This window comes from Vespa mandarinia, chromosome 15 (assembly GCF_050613455.1).
Source record: "Vespa mandarinia isolate Hongniang chromosome 15, ASM5061345v1, whole genome shotgun sequence".
Taxonomy (NCBI): domain Eukaryota; kingdom Metazoa; phylum Arthropoda; class Insecta; order Hymenoptera; family Vespidae; genus Vespa; species Vespa mandarinia.
The window spans coordinates 4,657,362-4,670,000 of NC_140824.1; the positions used below are offsets into that span (position 1 = coordinate 4,657,362).

At 23.4% G+C, this 12,639-nt stretch overlaps 1 protein-coding gene across 6 annotated transcripts in view; it reads right to left on the minus strand.

Annotated features, from left to right (window-relative positions):
* Positions 1-152: 152 nt before the first annotated feature.
* The window catches only part of LOC118449651 (ferric reductase 1), a 20,230-nt gene continuing 7,743 nt past the window's right edge, over positions 153-12,639 (minus strand). For 3 of the 6 annotated variants that reach the window (XM_035884474.2, XM_035884472.2, XM_035884476.2), the window contains exons 3-13: positions 9,396-9,718; positions 9,147-9,238; positions 8,622-8,784; positions 3,467-3,664; positions 3,184-3,282; positions 2,796-2,952; positions 2,458-2,684; positions 1,802-2,042; positions 1,486-1,598; positions 941-1,054; positions 398-795 (exon numbers count right to left, since the gene is read on the minus strand). In XM_035884474.2, coding sequence (XP_035740367.1) covers positions 655-795; positions 941-1,054; positions 1,486-1,598; positions 1,802-2,042; positions 2,458-2,684; positions 2,796-2,952; positions 3,184-3,282; positions 3,467-3,664; positions 8,622-8,784; positions 9,147-9,238; positions 9,396-9,718 — 1,868 coding nt within the window. In that variant the 3' untranslated portion in view covers positions 398-654. Of the gene's footprint in view, positions 796-940; positions 1,055-1,485; positions 1,599-1,801; positions 2,043-2,457; positions 2,685-2,795; positions 2,953-3,183; positions 3,283-3,466; positions 3,665-8,621; positions 8,785-9,146; positions 9,239-9,395; positions 9,719-10,231; positions 10,291-12,639 lie in introns of all 6 variants that reach the window. The other 3 variants (XR_014983024.1, XM_035884471.2, XM_085661594.1) reach the window with 3 other exon arrangements.

The following is a 12,639-nucleotide window of genomic DNA, read 5'->3' on the forward strand; positions in this document are numbered from 1 at the left end:
CCTACGTGCATAGTTTTTAATTATTAAACATGTTAAGCGGCACCTTGTCGAAACGTACTTACATACTAATTTTCTATCTTTCAGTAAAATTTTAATTAATATGTTCTCAACATTGCATACGTGAGTACGAGAAAATGACTCTAAAAAAGGAATTCTAAATATAATACGTATATATCTCTTTTGGATACATTTTTAATATATAATATATATTATATATTAATATATAACATATTAAATAACAAACTTACCTAAATTTAAGGATTTTTGGAAGAATAAGGAATTCTCGTGGGATTATAAAATAGGCAGGATTAGTTCTTCGTCGAGCAGGATAATCTAAAAAAGAAAGAAAGAAAGAAAGAAAGAAAGAAAAAAAAAAGAAAGAAAGAAAAAAGGGAAAGAAAGAAAATTAAATCTATTGTTAAAAAAAAAAAACGTGTAGGTACATGCATCGTATCGTGCGCATTAATTTTACTTCTAACACTAACTTGGATCTGAAAAACGAATATGCCTCACAATGGGACAGATGCAATAAATTATCTTTGGGAACTTCTGAATTCGATGATGTCTTTTTTCTTCGTCTTTTTTTCTTTTTGTTTTTTTTTTGTCTTTTTTTTGTCTTTTTTTTTTTTTTTTTTTTTTTATTCTGTATCAAGGTCAATAACTCGAAATGGTATTTTTAATAGACGACCATGTTTCCTCGATCGGTGCCAAGACGACGACGGTAATTAAAATTGCAAGGAAAGCGATGATTACGACGACGTAAATGCCAAGAATAAGTTTTCTCAGGCCAGCTCGCTAAAACAGAGAGAGAATAACAGCTGTTAAGATAAATTATTTCTTTCTCTCTCTCTCTCTCTCTCTCTCTCTCTCTCTCTCTCTCTCTCTCTCTCTCTCTCTCTCGAGTATATTAGTAGAATCTTATCGTTACTAATGAACTTACGGGAGCTTCCATTCTCGTATCCGAGTTCGTCATCTGTCCACGAGGATTCATGTCTTTCATAGGGAAAGAATCTCCTCTCTGAGAGGACTCTCTCTCTGGTGCATAACCAAGGAACTACAAGAATAATCACATTGAGAATATAAACGTGACAAAGAACGAAGAGAAAAACAAAAATAAAAACAAAATAAAAAGTGTCAACTTTAAAGAAACTCCACGCTTCATTATTACTCCTTGAAAAGCTTTATTAACAACCACGGAGAAGTGATCGATTTATCGTCGAATAAATTTCATTTATAATTTATATAGACAAATTAAATTATTCGTTCGTTAATTATTTGCGTAACTCGAACGACAAGAGCGAATTACAACGTGAAGAGTACGACAATGAGTATTTCTGTATTTTCGAGAGAGAAAAAGAAATTAAAAAAAAAAATAATAAAAATAAAAAGAAGAAAAGAAGAAAAAGGGGAAGAAAAACATTCGAGAATAAAATGTCAAAGTTTGATGAAAAACTGAGAAATCGCTATATAATTATTTTTACTTACGGTGAGTATCACGTGCGTTAAAACGTGAAATATGACGTAAGCAACCAAAATCCAATCGACCCATTCCGGAAGTTTGGCCTTGTTCAATCGTACAGCGAAAAATAGAGCGACGACTGCGAAAAGTAATTTCACGATTGTGCCGATCAGCCATTTATTATGGAAAAATGTGATGTAAAGGAATAAGGTAGAATGGAGGATTGAGAAGTGGAGTGCGAGAGGGGGGTAGGAAGAGGGGGTAGGGAGAGGGGGGGTGATAAGGGGGCAACTAGTTACCGTCTGGCAACGTAAAGCTGGACGATTTAAATTCAAAACTTACTCGCGCAAATCTGTGCCGCATTCCCGATGAACCAGTGGGTCCAATTGAAAAGTTGGCGCCTAGGTGCACCTGGTTCGGGCCTCATAGCCGCTATGAATGGTTGTATGAAACATAAAATCGTTGTGGCCAATCCAAGAGAGGCATGGAAAGTTTCGGTGCTCCACGTGCCGAGCTCAACGAATATAACGACGATAGCAATCAACGTCAGAATGCAGGTAATGCTATTCAAGAAGGTGTGCCACTTGAAAGAAAAGAAAAGAAAAGAAAAGAAAAGAAAAGAAAAGAAAAGAAAAGAAAATTAAAGTAAAGTAAATAAAAGAATAGAGACGTCGTTTATCGTCTATTATTCTATGTAATCTTCAAAGACTTATTGGAATTTATTTAAAACTAAGAAAACTACCAAATCCATTGATACGATTGATAATTATTAAATTTTAATGTTAAACGATGAATGTATATTTCGCTTATAATTCATTGTAAAATTAAAAAATGATTATTCGATAGTTTCGACTTTAATAAAAGATTCTTTAAATAAACTTACAGTAATGATGATCGATTATTCTAATAGTTATTTTAGATAATATATTTTAATAATATGATAAAACTAAATCAGATAGTTTTGATATTAAAATAAGATATTCTCGAAGAAAACTTACGGCAAACCAATGATCCTTTCCACACATTCTGGAATGAACCCAAGTTTGTTTGTAATATCTTGCTAAAAGTATAGCTATAGAAGTAGTACCCATCCATGCTACTATCATTAAGGAACCGTGAATATGAATCAACATGTTATTCGATGCAGTGAATGAGCCAACGTCGGATAACAATTTTGCTTCGCCCGTAGAATCATAAAGTAGGTCGTGATATCCTACGCCGTTGGCTAAAACACACAACAAGTGAAGAATGGGATATATAACGAGTAACGCGAAGAATATGACACGTTAATATTTTGTCAGGTCAGATTCAAGTGATTAAACGTAAACTTTAATACCTTTCACCTCGCTACCATGAACTAACAAAAGATAGTATGGCTTATTGACAAGATCGAATTTATGATCTTGTATTACAGTTATCTTGTCTCTCCAGAATTTACATGTTATTAGGTCATCATCGAGCGAAACTGATTCAAGTTGAACGGTACCTTGTTGCTGTAAGAGATTAGATCGTAATAAATAAAATAAACGAATGAATGAATGAATGAATGAATGAATGAATATATAAATAAATAAATAAATAAATAAATAAATAAATAAAGTCGAATATGTGTGTGTGTGTGTGTGCTGTTGAAAGATTTATAGCAAGGCTTAACACCTATTATTGATTCTGATATTAATTAAACAACATCTAATGAAGATTATTAATTATGCTAAAATAATTACCAAGCTCTGCCGCTCGTTACGCTTGTTAGGAGTATTCCATGACGTGTGTAATTTGATATCACTTCCCTCTATTGTACATTCCACTACACTGTCGTCACCCTATATGTATAATATACGAAAGAACGCATTTATAGTTATTAGAAAGAAGTAATAGAGGGGGGGGGGAAGAAAGAAAGAGAGGAAAAAAAGAATCAAAAATTTACCTAGATGAATTAATTAGTAACGAAATAGGAAAATATATTTTCTTTTTTTCTTTATTTCTCTTACGATCAATTTCAATTACCATTTTATTATTTTCCGAGAGTCCAACGGCAACGTATTTTCCTTCTCGTCCTTGCATCTCGAAGAGATATCGGTCTCCACGGACTAATACGGAGACAGCAATTTTACAGTTCTTTGTCTGTAGACAGCCAAAAGGCAATCCAAAGCAATTCTTTGTCTCGCTGCATCCCTCATAAAAGGGGTCGTCTTGATTAGTAATCTGTAAGATATTCATCAATGAGTCCACTACCACGCTCGAAAAAAAAATGAATGTAAAGAGAAAGAGGGACAGAGTATTTTCTAATATTTCTTAATATCATTCCAAATTAATGAAAAATGGACAGATGCAAAATATGAGTAACCTCTTCAGGAACAACTTTTTACAAGTGAGAAAAAGACTCGTTCAGTTTTTATCTGATACAATATTATCAGTAAATTGTACATTATTTATTATTATTATTATTATTATTATTATTATTATTATTATTATTATTATTATTATTATTATTATTATTATTATTATTATTATTATTATTATTATTATTATTATTATTATTATTATTATTATTATTATTAGTATTATTACTATTATTATAATTATTATTATTATCATTATTATAATTATTATTATTATTATTATTGTTATTGTTATTATTAATATTATCATTATTATCATTATTATCATTATTATCATTATTATTATTATTATTATCATTATTATTATTATTATTATTATTATTATTATTATTATTATTATTATTATTATTATTATTATTATTATTATTATTATTATTATTATTATTATTATTATTATTATTATTATTATTATTATTATTATTATTATTATTATTATTATTATTATTATTATTATTATTATTATTATTATTATTATTATTATTATTATTATTATTATTATTATTATTATTATTATTATTATTATTATTATTATTATTATTATTATTATTATTATTATTATTATTATTATTATTATTATTATTATTATTATTATTATTATTATTATTATTATTATTATTATTATTATTATTATTATTATTATTATTATTATTATTATTATTATTATTATTATTATTATTATTATTATTATTATTATTATTATTATTATTATTATTATTATTATTATTATTATTATTATTATTATTATTATTATTATTATTATTATTATTATTATTATTATTATTATTATTATTATTATTATTATTATTATTATTATTATTATTATTATTATTATTATTATTATTATTATTATTATTATTATTATTATTATTATTATTATTATTATTATTATTATTATTATTATTATTATTATTATTATTATTATTATTATTATTATTATTATTATTATTATTATTATTATTATTATTATTATTATTATTATTATTATTATTATTATTATTATTATTATTATTATTATTATTATTATTATTATTATTATTATTATTATTATTATTATTATTATTATTATTATTATTATTATTATTATTATTATTATTATTATTATTATTATTATTATTATTATTATTATTATTATTATTATTATTATTATTATTATTATTATTATTATTATTATTATTATTATTATTATTATTATTATTATTATTATTATTATTATTATTATTATTATTATTATTATTATTATTATTATTATTATTATTATTATTATTATTATTATTATTATTATTATTATTATTATTATTATTATTATTATTATTATTATTATTATTATTATTATTATTATTATTATTATTATTATTATTATTATTATTATTATTATTATTATTATTATTATTATTATTATTATTATTATTATTATTATTATTATTATTATTATTATTATTATTATTATTATTATTATTATTATTATTATTATTATTATTATTATTATTATTATTATTATTATTATTATTATTATTATTATTATTATTATTATTATTATTATTATTATTATTATTATTATTATTATTATTATTATTATTATTATTATTATTATTATTATTATTATTATTATTATTATTATTATTATTATTATTATTATTATTATTATTATTATTATTATTATTATTATTATTATTATTATTATTATTATTATTATTATTATTATTATTATTATTATTATTATTATTATTATTATTATTATTATTATTATTATTATTATTATTATTATTATTATTATTATTATTATTATTATTATTATTATTATTATTATTATTATTATTATTATTATTATTATTATTATTATTATTATTATTATTATTATTATTATTATTATTATTATTATTATTATTATTATTATTATTATTATTATTATTATTATTATTATTATTATTATTATTATTATTATTATTATTATTATTATTATTATTATTATTATTATTATTATTATTATTATTATTATTATTATTATTATTATTATTATTATTATTATTATTATTATTATTATTATTATTATTATTATTATTATTATTATTATTATTATTATTATTATTATTATTATTATTATTATTATTATTATTATTATTATTATTATTATTATTATTATTATTATTATTATTATTATTATTATTATTATTATTATTATTATTATTATTATTATTATTATTATTATTATTATTATTATTATTATTATTATTATTATTATTATTATTATTATTATTATTATTATTATTATTATTATTATTATTATTATTATTATTATTATTATTATTATTATTATTATTATTATTATTATTATTATTATTATTATTATTATTATTATTATTATTATTATTATTATTATTATTATTATTATTATTATTATTATTATTATTATTATTATTATTATTATTATTATTATTATTATTATTATTATTATTATTATTATTATTATTATTATTATTATTATTATTATTATTATTATTATTATTATTATTATTATTATTATTATTATTATTATTATTATTATTATTATTATTATTATTATTATTATTATTATTATTATTATTATTATTATTATTATTATTATTATTATTATTATTATTATTATTATTATTATTATTATTATTATTATTATTATTATTATTATTATTATTATTATTATTATTATTATTATTATTATTATTATTATTATTATTATTATTATTATTATTATTATTATTATTATTATTATTATTATTATTATTATTATTATTATTATTATTATTATTATTATTATTATTATTATTATTATTATTATTATTATTATTATTATTATTATTATTATTATTATTATTATTATTATTATTATTATTATTATTATTATTATTATTATTATTATTATTATTATTATTATTATTATTATTATTATTATTATTATTATTATTATTATTATTATTATTATTATTATTATTATTATTATTATTATTATTATTATTATTATTATTATTATTATTATTATTATTATTATTATTATTATTATTATTATTATTATTATTATTATTATTATTATTATTATTATTATTATTATTATTATTATTATTATTATTATTATTATTATTATTATTATTATTATTATTATTATTATTATTATTATTATTATTATTATTATTATTATTATTATTATTATTATTATTATTATTATTATTATTATTATTATTATTATTATTATTATTATTATTATTATTATTATTATTATTATTATTATTATTATTATTATTATTATTATTATTATTATTATTATTATTATTATTATTATTATTATTATTATTATTATTATTATTATTATTATTATTATTATTATTATTATTATTATTATTATTATTATTATTATTATTATTATTATTATTATTATTATTATTATTATTATTATTATTATTATTATTATTATTATTATTATTATTATTATTATTATTATTATTATTATTATTATTATTATTATTATTATTATTATTATTATTATTATTATTATTATTATTATTTCTGAAAAATTCTATCGGTGAATAATTATTTACCAGATTTTCATTTCTATTTCTTTTTTTTTCTTTTCATTGTAAATAACATTAATTTAAAAAAAAAGAAAAAAAAGAAAAAGAACTAAACGTCCTTGAAGAGGCTACATTCTTTAATTGGGATAACATTTGTATATCCTACAGCAAGCATAATAAAGGCAACATAAATAGCATTTCATTTCATTCCATTTATCATCATCATCATTATCGTCATCGGCATCATCATCTTTGACAAATGATTTTCTCTCAACGTTTCAGTTAATTGTAGACTTTAGTTAGGATTGGAGCTGATTGAAGAGAATGCATCGCATGAACGGATTAGACGTTGGATAAAGCCAAGGAGACGACAATCGGCAAACTTTGCTATATATGCAGGAGAGAACAAACTGTTCTCTACTTCTACTTCGTTTAATCCTCTATCTCGTACAAGTACAAAGTAAAATGGGAGAAGACGGAAAGGAAGGGTAAATGAAATAGTTTAACAGAAGGTAAATACGATGAGATGTAAAGACTAAGATATAATAATAACGACTAGAAAACATCGACATAAGTCATCACAAGTCCAATTAGTTTTTATCTTTTTCTCTTTTAAAATGCAATGCAAAGTGTCAAAATAAAAGTATATAGATATAACGATAAATCCAGGATTTTGTTGATACTTGCATTCTCTCTCTCTCTATCTCTCTATCTATCCATCTCTATCTCTCACTCGGCCGTGCAATTTTAATTCGTCTTTCTCATTATATATTTCTCGTCTTCTTACGCTCCGGGACTATCACTGGAAAGTATAAAAATGCAAAATGCCGGAGAGAACGACATTTTCGTCCCAAGACACTTCTTTGCAAACAATTTAACTAACCACTTGCATTGAAAAAATGTGCAATTATTACTTTTTACTACTTACATTAATATTTAATACGTTATCATTATTTCCAAGTTCTCCAATTTAAACTTATATATATATATATATATATATATATATATATATATATATATATAGTATTGAAGCTCTAATAAAGTATTAATAAGTAAAAAATTAAACATTTAATGGAAACCTATAAACGTATATGATAATAAAATATTAAAATTAATATTATCTAATAGAATATTAAGAGATCCGCATCTATACCAAATTTATTCGATATAAAATGAAATTAATTTTGATCGAACATAAGTGATTTATAAAAGAAATCTTACCGTTTCTTCATTGTTCTTTGGATAATAATATGGCGGTGTAGTTGTTCTCAAGGTTGTCGAGGATGTCGACGAAGTCAAAACGTCGATGGATCGTTTCAAAACGGTAACCTTCGGTGACTCAACGCCAACCCAATACGTGGCATAATCCTGAGCAAAGGTAGAACTATCGCAGAAACCAATTTAATCGACATTAATCGGCTGAGGAGAAGATGGAAAATCCTGAAATCGTTGAATATTAATTGATTGTGCTACCGATGATGTTGTTTACCGATGACGTTGAACACATTCCTTTAAAGTATATCTCTCTTGAATATCAAATGTCGAAAACATAACAAGAGTGACTCATCTACGGTAAACATCATCATAAACGATAACAATAAAAACTATTTATAAAAAATTATCCAATATCAAAAACTCGACAAATATTATTATTATAACATATCGTTTCAACTATTCATTGATTTTTATCACATAGATTCAAGACTTTTATAATGAATCATCTTAATTCAATTTATTTAAACCTACTTGAAGATAATGGTACCCTCATAATGAGGCGGCGCAATCCAATCGAATTCAAGATTATGTTTCTTTTCCTTGCTCGTGTGTGTTACAGCGTTCTATATATATGTATATATAAAAAAAAAAAAAATTAAAAAAAAAAAGAAAAAAAAAGAAAGAAAAAGAAAGAAAAAAGAAAAATATATATATATATTCATATAATAAATGAAATCAATCAAGGTTTCCTATTTATTTATCAATTAATATAATACGTACTTTAACACCGGGCGTACATTCGACGAACTTGGCGATTTCTGGCAAGTTGCTGAACTCACCGATCAATTCGCCACTCTCAACGTCTTTGGCTAGGATCAAGAAACCCTCATATGCAAGGCCCTGAGGACTTCCGAGTATCAAACGAACTCTTCCCTGTCCCGCGGCCGGTAGAACTTGATATGGCGGATACGAACTCTGAAGTCTTCCTCCGCTGTGCCTCGGTGTCAAATCGATGCAAGTCTTTGGCGGTGCACCGCTCGAATAACCACAAATCTTTTCCGCCAAAGAAATGATGGCTATAAGTATCAGAGACAAGCTGATGTCTGGAAGAGAAAGAAAAAAAAAAAAAAAAGAAAAGAAAAATTAAAAATAGATATTGTAGAATCTCAATGATAAGAAGACGATATTTTCTTTTCATTTTTCTTTTCTCCCTTTTCTCTCTCTCTCTCTCTCTCTCTCTCTCTCTCTCTCTCTCTCTCTCTTTCTCTTTCTCTCCCTCCTTTTGCCTATGTCCTCTTCTCAAATTCCAAAGGCAAAAAGTTAAACCCACAGGAACAAACGCATACATGTCGTTTATACGAGTAAGCATCCGAGTTTTTTCGCGTACACACATTTACTTAGATGAGTTTAGACGGTCGTTTTAAAAAAATGGTGTAGCGCGGATCAAACGACGTTGTAATTACGTAAGTGTCAGTCAGTCAGTGAAGGAGAGGAGAGGAAAAGGGGGAGGTTAGTGGTGCAAGGAGAAATTTTAAAAGCTACCGCTCTCTCGTATTTAAGAATGTGCATAGCGCCAAGGGGGAAAAAAAGGCAGTAGGCCGTGTAATCAAACTCACCGCTGTGCGCGTAGGTGAAAGTTCCCAGATGTTCTTTCATTTTCGTGCGTCGGTCGCGCCTTCGAAGCGTAAAGAAGACGAAAGAGAACTCTCTCATTCAACTTCCATCACAAAGGAACATACATATGTATGCATCTATCTATCCATGTATGTATGTATGTATGTATGTATGTATGTATGTATGTATGTATGTATGTATGTATGTATGTATGTATGTATGTATGTATGTATGTATGTATGTATGTATGTATGTATGTATGTATGTATGTATGTATGTATGTATGTATGTATGTATGTATGTATGTATGTATGTATGTATGTATGTATGTATGTATGTATGTATGTATGTATGTATGTATGTATGTATGTATGTATGTATGTATGTATGTATGTATGTATGTATGTATGTATGTATGTATGTATGTATGTATGTATGTATGTATGTATGTATGTATGTATGTATGTATGTATGTATGTATGTATGTATGTATGTATGTATGTATGTATGTATGTATGTATGTATGTATGTATGTATGTATGTATGTATGTATGTATGTATGTATGTATGTATGTATGTATGTATGTATGTATGTTTGTATGTTTGTATGTATGTATGTATTTATGTATGTATGTATGTATGTATGTATGTACAAGAAAACAGAAAAATAAAAATGGACAGGCAGAAATGGAGAGACAGACTGAGACAGATTGAGAGAGACAAAAAGAAAGATAGATAAATAGATAAAGAGAGAAAAAGAGAAATATATATATATATATTTAGACAGGAAGAGAAAGAGATAGAACACGTACAACAATTTCAGTTCGTCGTTGTAAAGACAATTGTCAGCGATATCAGCGAAAAACGTGAAATTACTGTGTCACGTACGATGAAAAAAGAAAAAAAAAAGAGAGAGAAAGAGAGAGAGAGGCACAAAAATGTAAAGAAAGGAAAAAATGGAGAGAGAAAGAGAAAAAGAGAGAGAAAGACAGAAGAAATAAAAGAGAAATATATCAGAGTACGGTAAAAGCACTTTTTGGAAAAAAGAGAGAGAGAAAGAGAAAAGAGTCTTCTGGTACTTTATTCGCGAGGCGTCAAAATTACGCCCGCTAGCAAGTTAATCGTTTCTCTGGTTGTTCGAGCTTTTACCTTTCGTTTGAACAAAAAAGAAAAAACAAAAGAAAGAAAAGAGAAAAGAAAAAAAAAAGTAACCAGAAGAGAATTTGGAAATGGACTTAGAGGAAAACGTGTTACGTCCGAAGGAGCTGGCTAACGTAATGAGATTTCGTAAAAAAAAAATCTTCGATGAAACAGAGAAGTGAAATAATCGATGTATCTTTCTTTTCTCCCTTAGAAAATGATCTATCGTCGTTTATAAAGATTGATTTCTTTTTTTATTGGAACAGTTTAATTTCTTTATGCAATATAAAATTAATTTTCTTTTTTTATAATATCTACAGAATTCTTCTTAATAAAAAAAATAAAAAAAAAAATAAAAAAACAAGAAAGAAAGAAAGAAAGAAAGAAAGAAATTAATTTCTTCGTTCCAATTATTGAATATTAAATTACATTATTCAATCAATTTTTTATTAGCTTACGTGTAAAGTATATACGATTTTTATTATCTACATAAAATAGATAATAAAAAAGAAAGGTAAAAGTAAAAGTAAAAATAAAATAAAACTAATTCCTTTCGTTAACTTGATTGGATTATAAAATTGCATTACAATGGATACACGATATTCCTCTGTGCAAAGTATGTATATAGAATTATTTTTATAATATACTGTTATTCCCCTTGATAAAGGATCAAATAATTCTTGCATGTATTGCACGATTGAATTGCAAATGAAATCACAAACGGAATACATGATTTTTCTCGTAACCCGGAGATAGAAATTCTTTCTATAAAAATAGAAGAAAAAAAGAAGAAAAATAAAAAAGATAGAAAAAAGAAATAAATAAAAGAAACATGAGAGATTAAAATAAATAAATAAAAATTTGAAATCTATTTTATTTTTTAATCATGAGCGAAAGACCTCCTTCTCAATAAGGTTACTATGTGAGAAATTCGTTTCACTGGAAGGATAATTAATGCCACGTGAGATTCATTAACGTCGTCGTTTTCTCGTTACCAACGTTTTTTCACTTTTTCTCTCTCTCTCTCTCTCTCTCTCTTTCTCTTTTTCTCTCTTTAATACGGCGAACATATCTATAGCGAGAAGATGCACGAGATCCCGGAAAAAGTTTTCTCATCTTTCGTAGCGATTCCATGGATGCGTCAAACACCGGACATTCGAGTTAGCAAGGTCAATTAGACTCTCGATTAGTCAGGGTCGATTCGTTCTGTACGACTTTCGAGTTAACTTCTCGCGCCTTTCCCAAGTTTCTTCTTTTTTATTTGCTTGGC